The sequence below is a fragment of the Rousettus aegyptiacus genome, unplaced genomic scaffold, assembly GCF_014176215.1.
Source record: "Rousettus aegyptiacus isolate mRouAeg1 unplaced genomic scaffold, mRouAeg1.p scaffold_m13_p_12, whole genome shotgun sequence".
In the NCBI taxonomy this organism is placed as follows: domain Eukaryota; kingdom Metazoa; phylum Chordata; class Mammalia; order Chiroptera; family Pteropodidae; genus Rousettus; species Rousettus aegyptiacus.
Window position 1 is genome coordinate 37,400,712 of NW_023416287.1, and position 15,841 is coordinate 37,416,552.

At 36.1% G+C, this 15,841-nt stretch overlaps 1 protein-coding gene across 2 annotated transcripts in view; it reads left to right on the top strand.

Moving 5' to 3' along the window:
* The first annotated feature begins 2,695 nt into the window (after nucleotides 1-2,695).
* Nucleotides 2,696-15,841, top strand: part of XRN2 (5'-3' exoribonuclease 2) — a 75,974-nt gene continuing 62,828 nt past the window's right edge. For both annotated transcript variants that reach the window (XM_016126368.2, XM_016126370.2), the window contains exons 1-9: nucleotides 2,696-2,879; nucleotides 9,527-9,654; nucleotides 9,736-9,847; nucleotides 11,631-11,742; nucleotides 13,249-13,307; nucleotides 13,384-13,473; nucleotides 14,226-14,298; nucleotides 14,438-14,488; nucleotides 14,968-15,125. In XM_016126368.2, coding sequence (XP_015981854.1) covers nucleotides 2,805-2,879; nucleotides 9,527-9,654; nucleotides 9,736-9,847; nucleotides 11,631-11,742; nucleotides 13,249-13,307; nucleotides 13,384-13,473; nucleotides 14,226-14,298; nucleotides 14,438-14,488; nucleotides 14,968-15,125 — 858 coding nt within the window. In that variant the 5' untranslated portion in view covers nucleotides 2,696-2,804. The remainder of the gene's footprint in view (nucleotides 2,880-9,526; nucleotides 9,655-9,735; nucleotides 9,848-11,630; nucleotides 11,743-13,248; nucleotides 13,308-13,383; nucleotides 13,474-14,225; nucleotides 14,299-14,437; nucleotides 14,489-14,967; nucleotides 15,126-15,841) is intronic.

Here is a 15,841-nt window from a genome sequence, read left to right on the forward strand (position 1 = left end):
TTAAGTGCTCCAATCAAAAGACAGAGTGCCTGAGTGGATAAGAAAACAAGACCCCTGTATATGCTGCCTCCATGAGACTCACATCAGATTAAAAGATACACACAGACTAAATGGGAAGGAGATGGAAAAAGATATTTCCTTGATGAACCTAGAGGGTATCAATCTGAATTAAATGAGCCAGATAAAGACAAATATCGCATAATTTTACATACATATGAAATCTAAAGAACAAAATCAACAACAACAACAACAAAAAACTCATAGATACAGAGATTATTTTGAAGGCTACTAGATGAGAGGGAGGCTGGGGAGAAATGACAAAAAAAGTCAAAGAGCCAACGAGGTACAAATGAATAGTTGCTGAATAGACATGGAGATGTAGAGTGCAGCATAGGGAAGCTGGTTAATAATGTAATAAATGTATAAGGGGAAAGAAGAGTACTAAACTTAGTTGGGTGATCACTTTTCGAGTTATATGGACCTCTGATCACTATGCTATACAACTGAAACTGGTATATTATTATATGCCAACTACAGTTGAAAAAAAACTCATTGAATTGTACAATGTAAATACGAGCAACTAATTATATTTCAATGAAATCGACAAAATATATATGTAGGAAAAAATGAACATGAATGTTTACAATATTCTGGTATATTCTATATATTTAGTATTACTTTTCATATTAATAAAATCCAGATATCAGTGTGGGAGCCCTCCTCTGCAAAAAAAGGGAAAAATATTTCAAAACCTCCTGGTTCCCAGCCTGCAGAATTTCAAAGCTTGGTTCAATGCTCTTTATTTCTAGTACCTATAAACTCTCCTTGTCTCTGCTTCTTGAACTCTGTTGCCCACCCCTGTTTCTAGACCACAGTGACTCCGACATGAGACTTACCCTCTTTTTCAATTTCTATAACAACAAAAAACCCCACATCAAACCTGTGTCTGGTAGACTACTGGAAACACTGGGCTGCTGAAGGTGTCACAACACTAAGCCCATAACCTCTTGCCATCTTTCAGATCCTCTCCTTCATATTCTTGCCCTCCTTCTCTGAGTGCCAAATTTCCAATTTTTGTAATTTAAAAATTTTAAAATTTTTTGTAATTTTAAAAATTTCCAATTTTTATGCAAAATTTTAGCATACTGCATACTCCCCAAATTTTGTTATCGGTTAGTTTTGACTCTTTCCTTTGCAAGTGATAGGAATTTACCTAAACTAGCTTAGAATTTAACGGCTTGTGGAATTAAAGGAAAGGTTTAAAAATGTAACTGTATGAAGAGGAATTTAGCTGTACTCAAAAATCACTGAACCAGGGACTTAAATCTACTTCTCTCATTAGACTAGCAAGAAATCCATTCGTATCTTTCAGCTTTCAACCATCTGGGAAGGGCTGACTCCTTTCCTCGTGGTCTGAAGTTCAAAAATGCTGAGCAAGGGCTGTCTTGGCTCAACTTGCCCTGCTGTCGGACCCTACACCAATCACCTTTGGTGGGTGTGCTCCCATAAAAACACAGCACCTCCCAGGGGAATCAAATACTTGATGAGAAAGGGCTTTCTCCATGAGAAACAAGGGTGTTTACCATAGACATAATACTCTGGAATAGTTTTCACTGTCCTTAAGTAAAACATGGGCTAACCATTTCTCTAATTTCCACACCAGCAATTTAAAAGAGTGGCATCATACCGCAGAGGAGGGGGGCAATGAATATTGCATGCCAGGTAGACAGGAGAAATACTTCTACAGAGGCCTCTTGAAGAGAGCCCTTAGGATTGAGTGTGATTTGTCAAGCCAAGAGGGGATTCCAGGGAGAGAGGAGACTTCTAGGCTTGAGCAAATGGACATAAATACCTCCTTTTCCAGACTTCTCTTTTTATATGCTGAAAAGATGTATTTGAAGCTATCAGAAAAGAGGATAAACGTATACTGTTAGTGAAAAAGCAGAGTATTAAATGATCTTTACTTGGACTGAACCACAAGCTGTATAAGGAAGTGACTTAACCCCTCTACAAGTTGTTTTCTCATCTGTCATGTGATGATACCAGCCCCTCAAAAGGCTCAAGTGATGATTAAATGAGATAATCTATTAGTTAATGCTTTAGCACATTGTAAGCACTCAAATAAATACTGGAGATTGAAATCAGCAATTACTTTATACTCACAAATGTAGCTGGAAGGTTGAATTAGAGGTCTGCTAGATTCCATCCAATACTTATTTAAAGTGAGTTACGTAAACAAGTCATTATCAGTGCAAAATACTTAAAAAGACTCCTTTTGATAGTCTATGTATGTGCTGTAGCACAAAACTAGGAGAAAACAGGTAGCAGAAATAACAAGTTTAGATGCCTTGATTCTACTTAGAATTGAGATGGGTAAGAAAGAGGTGGTGACCAAACACACAAGGAAGAGCTCCCCGGAGACCTGAGAGCGCGGATTCCGCTCCAGGGGAGCGGGAGGACAGAGAAAGCGAGATGCCGCGGTGGACGCGGCGAACATGCGCTCAACCTCGGGCTCTGGGATGGCCCCACCAAGAGCGAGCACGCCAAACGCGCCTGGCAACGCCGACGAAGACCATCTCTAACAACTAGCTCCGCCACCGCCGACCGCGTACTGCAGCGTCCGGAACCTCTTTTGCCCACTGGAGCCTCCTTCCCGGCTTCCCCGGCGGCGCAGCCGTGACATCACTTCCCGTCACTGGTGCGCACGTGGGAGGAAGTGCCAGTACCCGCGACCGCTGCTCCTTCCTGTCTCTCCGTTACGTTCGTCCGCGGGCCAGGCCGCTGCCTCCAGCTGGGCCGCCGCTATGGGAGTCCCGGCGTTCTTTCGCTGGCTCAGCCGCAAGTACCCGTCCATCATTGTCAACTGCGTGGAAGAGAAGGTGAGTGGGAGCCTGGCGACTGCCACGCTAGAACCGAGAGCCCCAGCGTTCCTAGGCCGCGGCCCTTGGGGCCAGCTGCCAGTTCCTGGGGCTCCGTGCCGGGGTCCGTGCCGCCCTGTCGGCCCCGCGGGCAGCCACAGCCCAACACGCAGTTGGGCGCCGGCACTCGCGTTCGGGGTTCCCAGAGTGACCTGGGCGGGGCGACGTCTGTGCAGGCTGTGAACTCGCCCGAGGGCGCTCCTCCCCTGCCCGCGTTTTCTCGGACCGGAAGGCCCCGCCCACGGCTTTGTTGCCTCGCCTCACCGCTCAGTTTGGGTTTCGAAAAAGGTTCGGCAGTTTTCGGGCTACGCTGCACTGGTCCACTGAGTTACCTAGATGCGCCGATGCTGATCCTAGCCTTTAACACCCTTCTAAAGTGATCCCCAGTGGCGAGCTTTTTGTTGTTTACCAGCCATACGTGAAAGGTTTTTTCGTAGAGTGAGGGACTTGTTTGTTGCTGTTGTTAGATCCTACGGTAAAAGCAGCACCTTAAGACGTCTAGGGCAAGATAGAAGTCTGATAAGTGTCCGGTCGTTTAGGTACCCCGACTGCTGGACAGCATGTTCCTTGAAATTTTCAGAATTCCTGGATGCACTTGAACGATACACTTTTTGTTGTTAGTTTGTTAATGTATATGTAGACTTGGCTATGTTTGAGTTTTGTATTTATCGTTTCTGTGATTCTGTCCTAGTTCAATTTTGTACTCTTAATTAGAATTTATGGATTGGGAAAGGTCGGGTACATCATGTTCCCCACCTCCTTCGTTTTTGAAGAGAGTGCCTGTCCGTTACTAAATATGATTTCTTTTGCTTACGGTGGTGATATGAATTTTGTTTAGCTCCTATCCAAGGAGGAACCGAAAACCTTGTTTTGACGACATTCTCAGTATTCCTTAAGTTTTTCTCAAAGAGAAACTATTCAGCTTAGTGCCCGTTTTATTTGTTTTATCAAACTTTATTAACACTTTACTTGCTTCTCATCGCATTTTACTCTCCAGTGAAAACCACTTTGAATTGTTCTGGTTCTATCGCTGAATGTACCTGATTCATTGGTTTTAAGTCTTGAATTGTAGCTATGGTAGTTTTGGTCACTTATGTAGCTCCTCACCGTCCGTTCGCCCCCCCCCCCCCCACACACTCACACTCCAATCCTCCAGATAATAGCAAATCACATCATTATTTCTTCTGTTGGTAAATTTTATAACTTTAATATGCTTTTTAAAAATTGTTTCCTATATAAAGCGTCTCTTGAATTTTCACTGAGGTGAGGTATTACTTTTGCTATCCTTGCTGCCCTTACTTTTCACTTCAAGCTTGTCAGTGGTACTTTTGCCCTATTGGCATCCGGTATTGTCAGGGCTTTGGCTATACAGGTTTGTTTTAGAAGCTGAAAAATCAAATAGTATTGTTGATTATTTTCATTGTGAAGATTCAGGTTATGTACTGTGATTCTGTTTCTTTTCTTGTACTACTTTTGTCTTTTTCTTGCTGCCCTTCTCTTCTCCTCTTTACGTGGCTTCCCCTCCAAACTGTATTTTTATCAAATCTTCTTAGAGACTCCTTTGTGAGGTCTTTATTTCTTTTGCTGTCACTCCTGGTTATTTAGGCTTGCTGGAAAGCTGCTTGAGATTTTAAAAAATTTCTTTCTGCATTTGGAAGTACTGTTTTCTGATCATCATCTTTTTGGGCTTACATCATTCCTCAGTTTTTATTCTCAATTGAATTCTCAAGAAACGATGTGTGGGATGTGAGTTATATGAGTCCATCCTACCCTTGTACACATGAATGATCATTAGCTAGGCATGGAATTTGAGTTTGAAAATTAGTTTCCCTCAAAACTTTGAAAGCATTTTTTTTTTTGCTATTGTTATCCAGTATTGTTTATGAAAAGTTCAATGTTAATGCGACTTATATATTTAACCAACACTTATGTAGTGTTTACCACGTACTGTTCTAGGTACTTTACAAATTAATTTATTAATTTCTTAAAACAACTATGTGACTACTACTACATACTTCTTTTTATTTTTAATGAGAAAACTGAACCACAGAGGGGTTAAGTAATGTATTCATGATCACTCCACTAATATATGTCAGAGCTAGTGTCAAAACCAGAAAGAACATGCTCTTAATTTCTGTGTTCTGATTTTATTCTTTTGCAGTTGGTCTATTTCTCTTTCTGAATTTTAAAAAGATCTTTATCTTTGGTAGTTTAACCTTTCCTGATTTCGTACTTTAGGGTAGATTTTTTAAATTTAAATTCATTGTGATCAAACTCTGAGTTTGGAGACCTGTGTTCTTCAGTTCTAGAGAATGCTCTTTGATTATTTTATATATATGTATTTTACATCTTTTTTTCTCTGCCCTCTCTGAACTATGGGTATTGGGGGTATTGGTCTTCCTAGATTGATTTATTTTTCTCTTCTCTCTCAATTCTCTCAATACCTCCCCTTTTGCAGCTTTATTGAGGTATAATTGACCTACAATAAACTGCACATATTTAAAGTGTACAGTTTACTACATTTGACATGTGTATATTCATGAAACCATCACCACAATCAAGATAATGAGCATCACTTCTAAAACATTCTTCTTGTACCTTTGTTATTCCTTTCTATCACCCTTCCCTACTACCTGTTTTTACTCAACCACTGACTTATTTCTGACTCTATAGGTAAGTTTTCATTTTCTACAATTTTATATAGATGAAATTATACAGTATCTACTCTTTTTTTAAAAAAACGGGTCACTTTCATTCAGAATAATTATTTTGAAATTTATACGTGTTGTTACATGTATCAATAGTTTATTTCTTTCTATTTTTTAAATAATATTCTATGTTGCACATATATCACATTTTGTTTATTCATTCACCAGATTGATGAATATTTGGATTGTTTTCCAGTGTTCGGCTATTAAAAAAATCATCTATAAACATTGGTGTACGTCTGATTTTTTTAGAGAAAATACTTAAGAGTGAAATGGTTGAATTGTATTGTAGGTGTGTGATTATTTAAAAAGAAAAACTTGCCAGATTGTTTTCCAAAGTGATTGTGCCATTTTACATTGTCACCAGCAGTGTATGAGAGTTCTAGTTGCTCCATTTTCTGCCAACACTTAGTATGGTTAGTCTTTTTAGTTTAGCCATTCCAGAGTAGTGTCGCAGTTTTAATTTGCATTTTCCTAGTGATAAATGATGTTGAGGATCTTTTCGGGTGCTTTTTTGCTTTCCATATATATCTTGAGTGAGGCATCCTTTTAGGCCTTTAGCCTATTTTTAAGTTGGATTTTATTGAATTAGAGTTTCTTACATGCTGATATGTCTTTTTCAAATATTTTCTCTTAATCCGTAGTTTGCCTTTTGTCTTTGTGCAAAGAAGAGCGGAAGTTTTTAATTGTCTGATTTATTTTTCTTTTATATTCCTGCTTTCTATGTTGTGTTTAAGACATCTTGCCAAAGCTAGGGTCATTAAGATTTTCTTTTGTGTTTTCTTAAGAGATGTTTTATGGTTTAAATTCATCCTACTATGGTTTCTGTTTTTAGTTTTTTAATATTGTAAATTACATAGATTTTTAAATGTCAAACCCACCTTGTATACCTTGGTCATTGTGTATTATTTTTATATACTGTTGGATTCAATTTGGTAGTTTTCTTGAGGATTTTCACATTTATGTTCCAATAGATTTTTTTTTTTTTGTAATATCTTTGTCTAGTTTTGTTATTAGAGTAATGTTGGCCTCAGTTTGAGTTTTGAGATATATACCCTCTTCAGTCTTCTGAAAGAGTTTGTGTAGAATTAGTTTATTTGTGCCATAAGCTGCTTTCTAGGTACTGTTTCAGCTACATTCCACAAATATTGACATATTGTGTTTTCATTTTCACTCAATAACAAATACTAATATTCCCTTTGACTTCTTCTTTGGCCCATTGGTTATTTAAAAGAGGGTTACTTAATTTACAAAGATTTAGGGGAATTTCAGACATTTTTTTCTATGATTGATATCTAATTTAGTTCCCTTGTCATAAAACATACTTAGCATAATTTGAATCATTTTAAGGCCTATCTAATTTGTTTCATGGCCCAGAATATGGTCTTGGTAAATGTCTCATTTTGACTTGAAAAAGATACAGTTCTGCTGTTGTTGGGTGGAGTGGTCTGTAAATATCATTACGCTGGCCGATAGGACATAGAAGACTTGAACAATGCTTACTGATTTTCTGTCTCCTTGTTCTGTCGGTTATTGATGGGGGTGTGGAAATCTATAATTTTTTGGATTTGTCTATTTCTTTCAGTTCTGTTGGTTTTTGTTCCTTGCACTTGGAAGCTTTATTATTAGGTGCATAAACTCTTAGAAGTATTATGTTTTCTTGATGGTTATACTCCTTTATCATTATAAAATGACTTTACTCCAGGTAATCTGCTTTGCTCTGAAATTCACTTTGTATGATATTAGTACAGCCAGGTCTGTGGATTAGTGTTAGCATGGTCTATTTCCATCCTTTTATTTTTAGCCAGTTTGTGTCTTTATATTTAAAGGTTTTTTTTGTAGTTAACATATAGTTGGGTTTTGATTTTTTTTAACATACAGTTTGATAATCTCTGCCCTTTTTGTAAATGTAGCAAAATATACATAACAAAATTTGCCATTTTAACCATTTTTAAATGTAGAATTCAGTGGCGTTGAGTACATTCACAATATGTGAAAACATCACCGTTATTCATTTCTAGTACTTTTTCATTCATCTCAAATAGAAACTCTATACCCATTAAACAGTAATTCGTAGTACTCTCTCCCCCCCACCCTTTCTGTGTTATGACTTTGCCTAAGTAAGCAGAATCATATAATATTTATCATTTTGGTCCGGCTTTTTCACTTAGCATAATTTTTTTAAGATTCATCCATGTTTAGCATGTTTCAGAGTTTCATTCCTTTTTAGGGCTGCATAATATCCCATTGTGTGTATATATTACATTTTGTTTGGACCCCTGAGTGATTTTTACTTTTTGGCTATTGTGAATAATGCCACTATGAACACCAGATCAGTGCTTTGGGTATGTACATATGACTGGTCCTTTCTTTTGATTTTGGGAGTATATACCTATGAATGGAATTGCTGGATCATTGTTAATTCCGTGTTAACTTTTTTGAGGAACTGCCAAATCATTTTGCCAGTCTCTGCCTTACAACTGGAGCATTTAGAACACTTACATTTAATGTTATTCAAAATAGATCATACGCCTAAATTTAAGAACTTAACCTGTAAAACCTTTTGAATAAAACACAGGCATAAATTTAGCAATGGATTCTTACTTATGACACCAAAAACATAAGCAACAAAAAATAGATTTCATCATCAAAATTAAGAAATTTTATTCTTCAAAAGACAGAGTCAAGGAAGGGGAAAGACAACCAAAAAAAAAAAATCTGCAAATAATATATCTAATAAAGGACTTGTATTCGAACACGTATATATTAAAAACTCTACAATTAAAATAAAAAAACCTCTTAAAATTCAACAATAAAAAGACAACCTAATTTATAAATAGGCAAAGAAGACATTTCTCCAAAGAAGATATAAAAATGGCCAATAAGCATCTTTTAACACTCAGTATCATTAACCATAGGAGAATGGAAATCAAAACCACAGTGATACCACTTTACACACACTAGGATGGCTAAAATAAAAAAGTCAGATAACAAGTATTAACAATTACTTGGAAAAACTAGAATGTACAAACACTGCTGGTGTGAATGTAAAATGTTGCAGCCACTTTGGAAAATAGTCTGGCAATTCCTCAAATAATTAAACATAAAGTTATCATGTAACCAAGCAATTTCACTCCTAGGTATATATATACCCAATAAAGTGTTAGAAAGTGAGTGACGTTTGATCTCAGTATAGACCTTGGAAAGTTAGTAAGATTTCCGAAAGTGGGTGTTGGCAGGGAGGAAGGAGAAGCAGTGTGTGAAGCCATTGAGAGAGATGAAAGTGCATTTTCCAGAAACTCAGCAGAGTTAGGGTGGGCAGATCAATATTGTGGCAGGACAGGAGACTAGTAAGGGTCCAGGGTAATTGGTGTACACCTGCTATGGGAATCATTGGAAAAATAAGGCAAGATTAAGACACAGCCACGTTCATATTTTAGAAAGAAAACTGACAGCATTGAGGGTGGGGTGGAGTCAGGAGTGTCTAGAGGTGAGGCAGTCTGTATGAAGACTGTTCTAATCTTTAAAGTGAGATATGATACCTTGATGTTGATAATGGTAGTGGGAATGAGAGGAGATGAAGTTGAGAGGCATTTTTTGGATTATATTGACAACTTATAATGGGTGGTGAGGGAAAAGAATTCTAAGATAATTCCCATGGTTTTGACAACTGAGTGATTTAAGAATTTGATAAATATTCCCTACATAATTAAGATTAATTTGTTGGGTTGGAAGCTACCACTTTCTGTAAATGAAATATCTGCTTCAGTTTGCTTTAAGGAGTAGAATAACATTTTATAATCCCATTCAGAAATGAAACATAGGTTCATTACTGAATCTGGGATGTGTCAATTTTAGACTTGAACAATCAAACTACTATTAATTATCACTTCCTCATAGCCAAAAGAATGCAATGGTGTAAAGATTCCTGTTGATGCCAGTAAACCTAATCCAAATGATGTGGAGTTTGATAATCTGTATTTGGATATGAATGGAATCATCCATCCCTGTACTCATCCTGAAGACAAGTACGTACCCATTTTTGTCACTGATATCACAAGTTACAGAGGAGTACTATATTATATTACATTGTTTGCTTGTCATTATAGACCAGCACCAAAAAATGAGGATGAAATGATGGTTGCAATTTTTGAGTACATTGACAGACTTTTCAATATTGTAAGGCCAAGACGACTTCTCTACATGGCAATAGATGGAGTGGTAAGTGCTTAAATAATTTAACTTAGAAACCTTTTTTGTTTTTGATGTGTTCTTAGTGTCTAGAATAAAAGTCAGCTAAATAGTGAAAAATGTTGACAGTGGTGAATTCGAGAAAGAAAACCGCATCCTTCAGTCCTTCATTCATACATTTTTTGTGTCTGTTTTGTGCCAGATACCGTGAGATGCTAGGGATATTGGTGACTGCCCTTGGTTTTAAAGGGCTTAGCACTAAAGGGACAGACATAAGTAAATGAGTGAGGTTAGTTACTAATTAATGGGCTTTATAGGTACTAGATAACACATGCAGAGTGTTGAGGGAAGAGGTAGTGCTATTCGGGAAGTTAGGAGATAGAGAAGAGATGACTTGTCCCATTTTTGAAGGATAAAGAATATTTGGAGATTGATGGGCAGTGGAGGGGAATGGATGGGACAGATATGGGGAAGGAGGACCTTCCAGATTTCTCAGATGTGCCTGGCAAACATTTCCATGTCTTCGACCACGCTGACACATTTGGGCAATTGCAGGTGTTTAGGTTGGAAAGGGAAGTAAAACAGTGGCTTAAGAAAGCCTCACCTGCCACAATGAGAAATTTGGATTATATCCTATGGGCAGTGGTGAGTAGTTATCAAAATGATTAAAGAGGCAAATAATTACTGATCTATAACAATACTAGTAGTTATAAATGACCAACAAACTACATATCAGGGTTCAAGAAGAATTAAGTTAAATTATAACCCTAAATTTATTTAGTCATATGCAAATAGATTTTTTCTTTTAGATTTAGTAACCCTAATGGAATGATTTTGAAAATCCAGAAAGCTTTGGGTCCAAGATTAACTTTTCTGTGAGGTTCTATTTACTCAGTGAAAAATCTTAGCTACCTGGTAACTTGTTACGTTGTAGTTAAAGTGGGATAAAAGAATAAAGGGAAAAGGAATGTGTCATATTCCAATTCACATTCAGCTAAATTTCTCGAAGAAAATCTTTAACTTTATTCAAATGTACCCTTACTGCTAGATCAAGTGTAAAATATGTGCATAGTTATATGTGTATATATATGCACATACCTACAACACATTTTTTCGTGTTATAGATGTATAAAATATAAATGTAGATCAAGTTCAGTATTTCAAACCTTACAGTCCAATTTGCTTCGTTCAAGCTTATCCAGTGATAGAATTTATATTTGGTTAGAGTGATTTAAAAGTACTTCTGGTTAAAATCTTGTTTCCTTTTTAACTGTTGTGCCTTACTGTAGAGACAATAATAATTATGAACCCCATTGTGGGAAGTACAAAATGGAAGTGCCATGAGGTCTTATAGATGAAGAAATATATTTTCCATTGCTTTAATGGGGCATTGTGAAGTGCATTTGGAGAGCATCCTTTTTTTTAGGTTTGGACATAGGGAAGATCTTCCTAATCCTGGTTCTGTAGAAGCTACTCATTGCATGATGAGTAGAATGAGCTTTTCTCATTGGGAAACCATAACCCAGTGGAACTGGTGTTAGGTTGTAGGCCCTGCAATGTTAAGTGCTGTGGCTTCATAGGACGTCTGTCGATTTGACATGTCACTCACTCACCCGACTAAGCTCAGCTTTTAGGTTTTTGGTTCGAATTTAGTTCACAGGATCTAATATCTGTGACAAAAAAATTATTAGGCATATTGCTTATCTTTTCCATCTTAGTTTACTATTTGTATAAGAGCAGCTGATTCAAAATAATTACAGATTTAGTTGTGAATATTTTGAATAGTATTTGAATATGAAATACATGTTTTCAGGCACCACGGGCTAAAATGAACCAACAGCGTTCGAGGAGGTTCAGAGCATCAAAAGAAGGAATGGAAGCAGCAGTAGAGAAGCAGCGAGTCAGGGAAGAAATACTGGCAAAAGGTAAAGAATATGCTTCTTGAAGTTGGACTTTTTATAAGATGTATGGAGAAGGGAATAGGATTGCAGCTTTCTCTTATAAATATGCAAAGTTTTTATTTAATTAGGATCCCAGAATATCCAAGGATAATTTATGTCCACTGTTGAGGAAAAGTAGTTAATGGAACCCTTCACTCCCATTAATAAGCTTGTTCGTTTCCATGCACTAGTCATAGGGAAACTTAGGAATTAAAGGAGGGAATTCTGGTAGGGAGGGCACATTGTCAATGCCTTTCATTTTGTTTTTGCTCTGTTCCTTTGTTTGGTGAGTGCAACTCTTCAGCTAACTTTTATATAATGTATTTGTAAAACACAAATACATTAATAATGCTGCTGCTTTTTTCTGTGGGGGCTATTAGAAAGCTACATTTCCATAAACATTTTCTTCATATCAGTCTTGATGACTTGCTTATTGCTTTCCTGTAGAACTCAGAAGTCTGTATGAGGAGGTGTGAGATGGTGTGATCCATATTTATAGGCTTTCATCAAGTCATACACACTTTGAATATAGTTTGATGTAGCAGGTCCTGAGGCAATGAGGTACCCAGGGTTTTCCCATTTTTGGGGGGTTGGGGTAAGCGGTTCCCCAGAGCCTTGAAATTCCTGATTGGTACTTAGGTAGGAGCTGACTAAGGCTCAGGAGGTAAGGTCAAGGATCCTGATGCCCACTGGCACTATCCCAGGATACCCATGAGTGAGATGGAGTGTGATTATAGCGGGGTGATTTGTTTAGTGTTTTGTTACACAAGGCAATATGCTAGACCAGGAAAGCCATAATTTATTGGTTGAAGATATTGCACTGGCAGTTGAAAAAAAAGATACCATAGTGTAGTCAGCTCAGGCCTGCAATTATGTTATTTTAATTTGCTGGAAGCCTGCAAGTATATAGTTATTTACTTGCAGCTTGTAATTAATACTCTAAAACCTGTTTGTATCTATAACAAATAGTCTTTGATTTTAAAGATGTCTTTTCTTGAAGATGTTACGTTATGAAATATATTTGTATCTTGAGAAGAAGCTAATCCATGACAGAGAGGAAAAAAAAGATATTGCCGTCTAGGTGACAGTTTTATTTCTCATCATATAAAGGTGTGATAAACTCAGCATTTTAATTTTGTTTTTCTAAGGCACCTTTATCTTAAGAACTTAACAAAATTAGAACTCCTAACTGCGTGCACGCACACCGTGTGTGTATTTGGCTGCAGAGAGTATTAGGAACCGTGTCATAATTTTTCTATTTTATATAACAATATCATACCTTTTCTGTATCATGTTGTTTGACAGTCATGTTAAAGATTGATTTAAATTAGAGGGGAGGACTCTTATTTTCTTCCCCAAAGGGAGAACATTGTTTCTCAAGTGACAACATTCCTTTCTTTTGTATCTGAAATTTTTGTTGTTCTGGCTTAATATTGAGTAATTTACCTTATTTTTTATGGGTAGAACAAAACATTGCCTCTTTTTCTCTAGGTGGCTTTCTTCCTCCAGAAGAAATAAAAGAAAGATTCGATAGCAACTGTATTACACCAGTAAGTAGTCTCATACGTTGCTAGCTATTTGTAACTCTTAAATTATAGGTTAATTTATTTTATTCTATCATTTTAGGGAACTGAGTTCATGGACAATCTTGCTAAATGCCTTCGCTATTACATAGCTGATCGTTTAAATAATGACCCCGGGTGGAAAAATTTGACAGTAAGTTTCACATTTTGGTACTTCAAGAGAATTAAGGTAATCATATAAGGCTATACTTTGGAATGACTAATATTATGTGTCCTCCATCCACTCCCCCGCCTCCCCCAAAAATACTGGTTGACTATCAGAGGAAAGAGAAGTTTCTAAGGTTATTAGAAATCGAATGCCTTGATGGTCAAGTTTTAGACAGCTGAATTTTCTCTCAATTCCAGTTTTGTTCTCTTACTATCACTATGAATATGTAAAATGGGACTTAGGATTTTAAAAAATATATGTGTATATGTACCTATACATGAAAGTTATTTTTAAGTGAAATTTTTTTTTATTAGAAATTAACTTACAGCAAGATTAAAGTTGTGGGTCTGCCTTTAAAAAATGGCTATGTTCTCCTAAGTAAGTAACATTGAAATGCGCTTTTGTGTAATTTTAGGTTTATAAACTTTTTTTTTCTATTAATTAGATATAGCATATTGTATTTAATGGGTTTCTTTTATCAGTTACTCCCAGAGCTAATATGGTTCAGTGCTACATCCTTCTACAGTTGTGAGAGTGGTAGAAACTTGTGAACTGATCAGGTTTTCTACTGGCTAAGTTTGACCCAGATAGTTCATTTTTTCCTATTCCATGTAGTAAGTTAATGAAACAGTTTGGGTGTTTAGCACACATACCCTTTATTTTAAGATATTCAATTCTGTTGATTTTTGTGCTAGAAAATTGGGGATGAACTGAAAGTTTTAAAAACTTTTTTGTAGGTTATTTTATCTGATGCTAGTGCTCCTGGTGAAGGAGAACATAAAATCATGGATTACATTAGAAGACAAAGAGGTAAAACTCACTTGTAAATATTTGATTGTATATCCTATTGAAAAGAAAATAAGCCATTATATAGAAAATATTTGGTAAAATGTGATATTCCTATGAGGTAAAATATATTTATGTAAATATATGTTTTCCCTCTCTTTAGCTCAGCCTAACCATGACCCAAACACTCATCATTGCTTATGTGGAGCAGATGGTAAGTTTCTTTTTGGGGATTTGATTCTCTTGAGTTAACCCATAGCAAGTCAGTGATTAGTGTATAGTAATGGATTACCCGTGGTTGCCTGGAAATTCTAAAATGTCTTGTTTATTTTATGTTTGAGAGGAAACTAGTATTGCGGTGTTGTTTAATCTATAATTAATTCACCTATCTTTAATTTTTTTTTTACATTAAAACCTTTTAATATTGCTACACATACCTTTAAAAAGAAAAATTTTCCAAGAATAAACTCACGAGTTGAAGTCAAAACTCTAAGCCCATGTATCTGGAGGACATCTTGTTGGCTGAGAACTGCTTGAAAGTATTAGGATTTTTGGCTTTGCCATCTCTGTGTATGCCTTTGGACCTTTCTTTGTCCTGATGTCTCATGTTGTGGTAATGTCCTGTGCTTTGGTTATGGTAAGGATTTTCTCAAAATGCTCAGTATTCATTATTTTGTCATTGTTGATTGATAGCTGATCTCATCATGCTCGGTCTTGCTACACACGAACCCAATTTTACCATTATTAGAGAAGAATTCAAACCAAACAAACCCAAACCGTGTGGTCTTTGTAATCAGTTTGGACATGAGGTCAAGGACTGTGAGGGTTTGCCAAGAGAAAAGAAGGGAAAGGTAAGAACTTTGAGATGATATTTGCCTCATTTAAAATTTTTATTTTTAATTTTATTTTTTATTGCGATAAAATATACATAACAAATATACAGTTTTAACTTTTTTTTAAGTGTGTAATTCAATGGTAATAAGTATCTTTAGGTTACTTCATTTTAAAAATGGATACAGGGAAGATTGGTTGATTAGATTTTAACCTACTGCTGTTACCCTTTACAGAGATGTATCTTTTAAAGCTCTTTAAAGTAAATAGACATTCAAAAGCATGCACACACTCATCCTTTCTATTTTCTACTTTTTTCTAACATGTCTGCATGAGGCTTAGATCTCATAGTAATGATGCCGCCTACACAAGATTTGTTTGTAGAAGTTATTTGTTTAAATGGTGATTCTTCTTAAAAGGAACTAATCGCATATATTAAATTTTTATTTTAAATATTAAAGTTAATATTAAACATAATAACTTTTAAGTTACTCCTAGTTTGTATGTATTTTGGTTATATCCAGTCTCCTTTAAAGAGGTTTCTATCTTTTAATATTGCAATACGTTTTTAAAAGAAATATTGAATGAAAAAAGCAGGTAAGAAATATACTAAATGTTCACAGAGAAGGATCTAGGGGCATTTACATCAAAATGTTATTATTGATTGGATATGGGTCAGGAATTGGCAAACTGTAACCCTCCATATTTAGCTTATGAGCTAAGAATGATTTTTTAT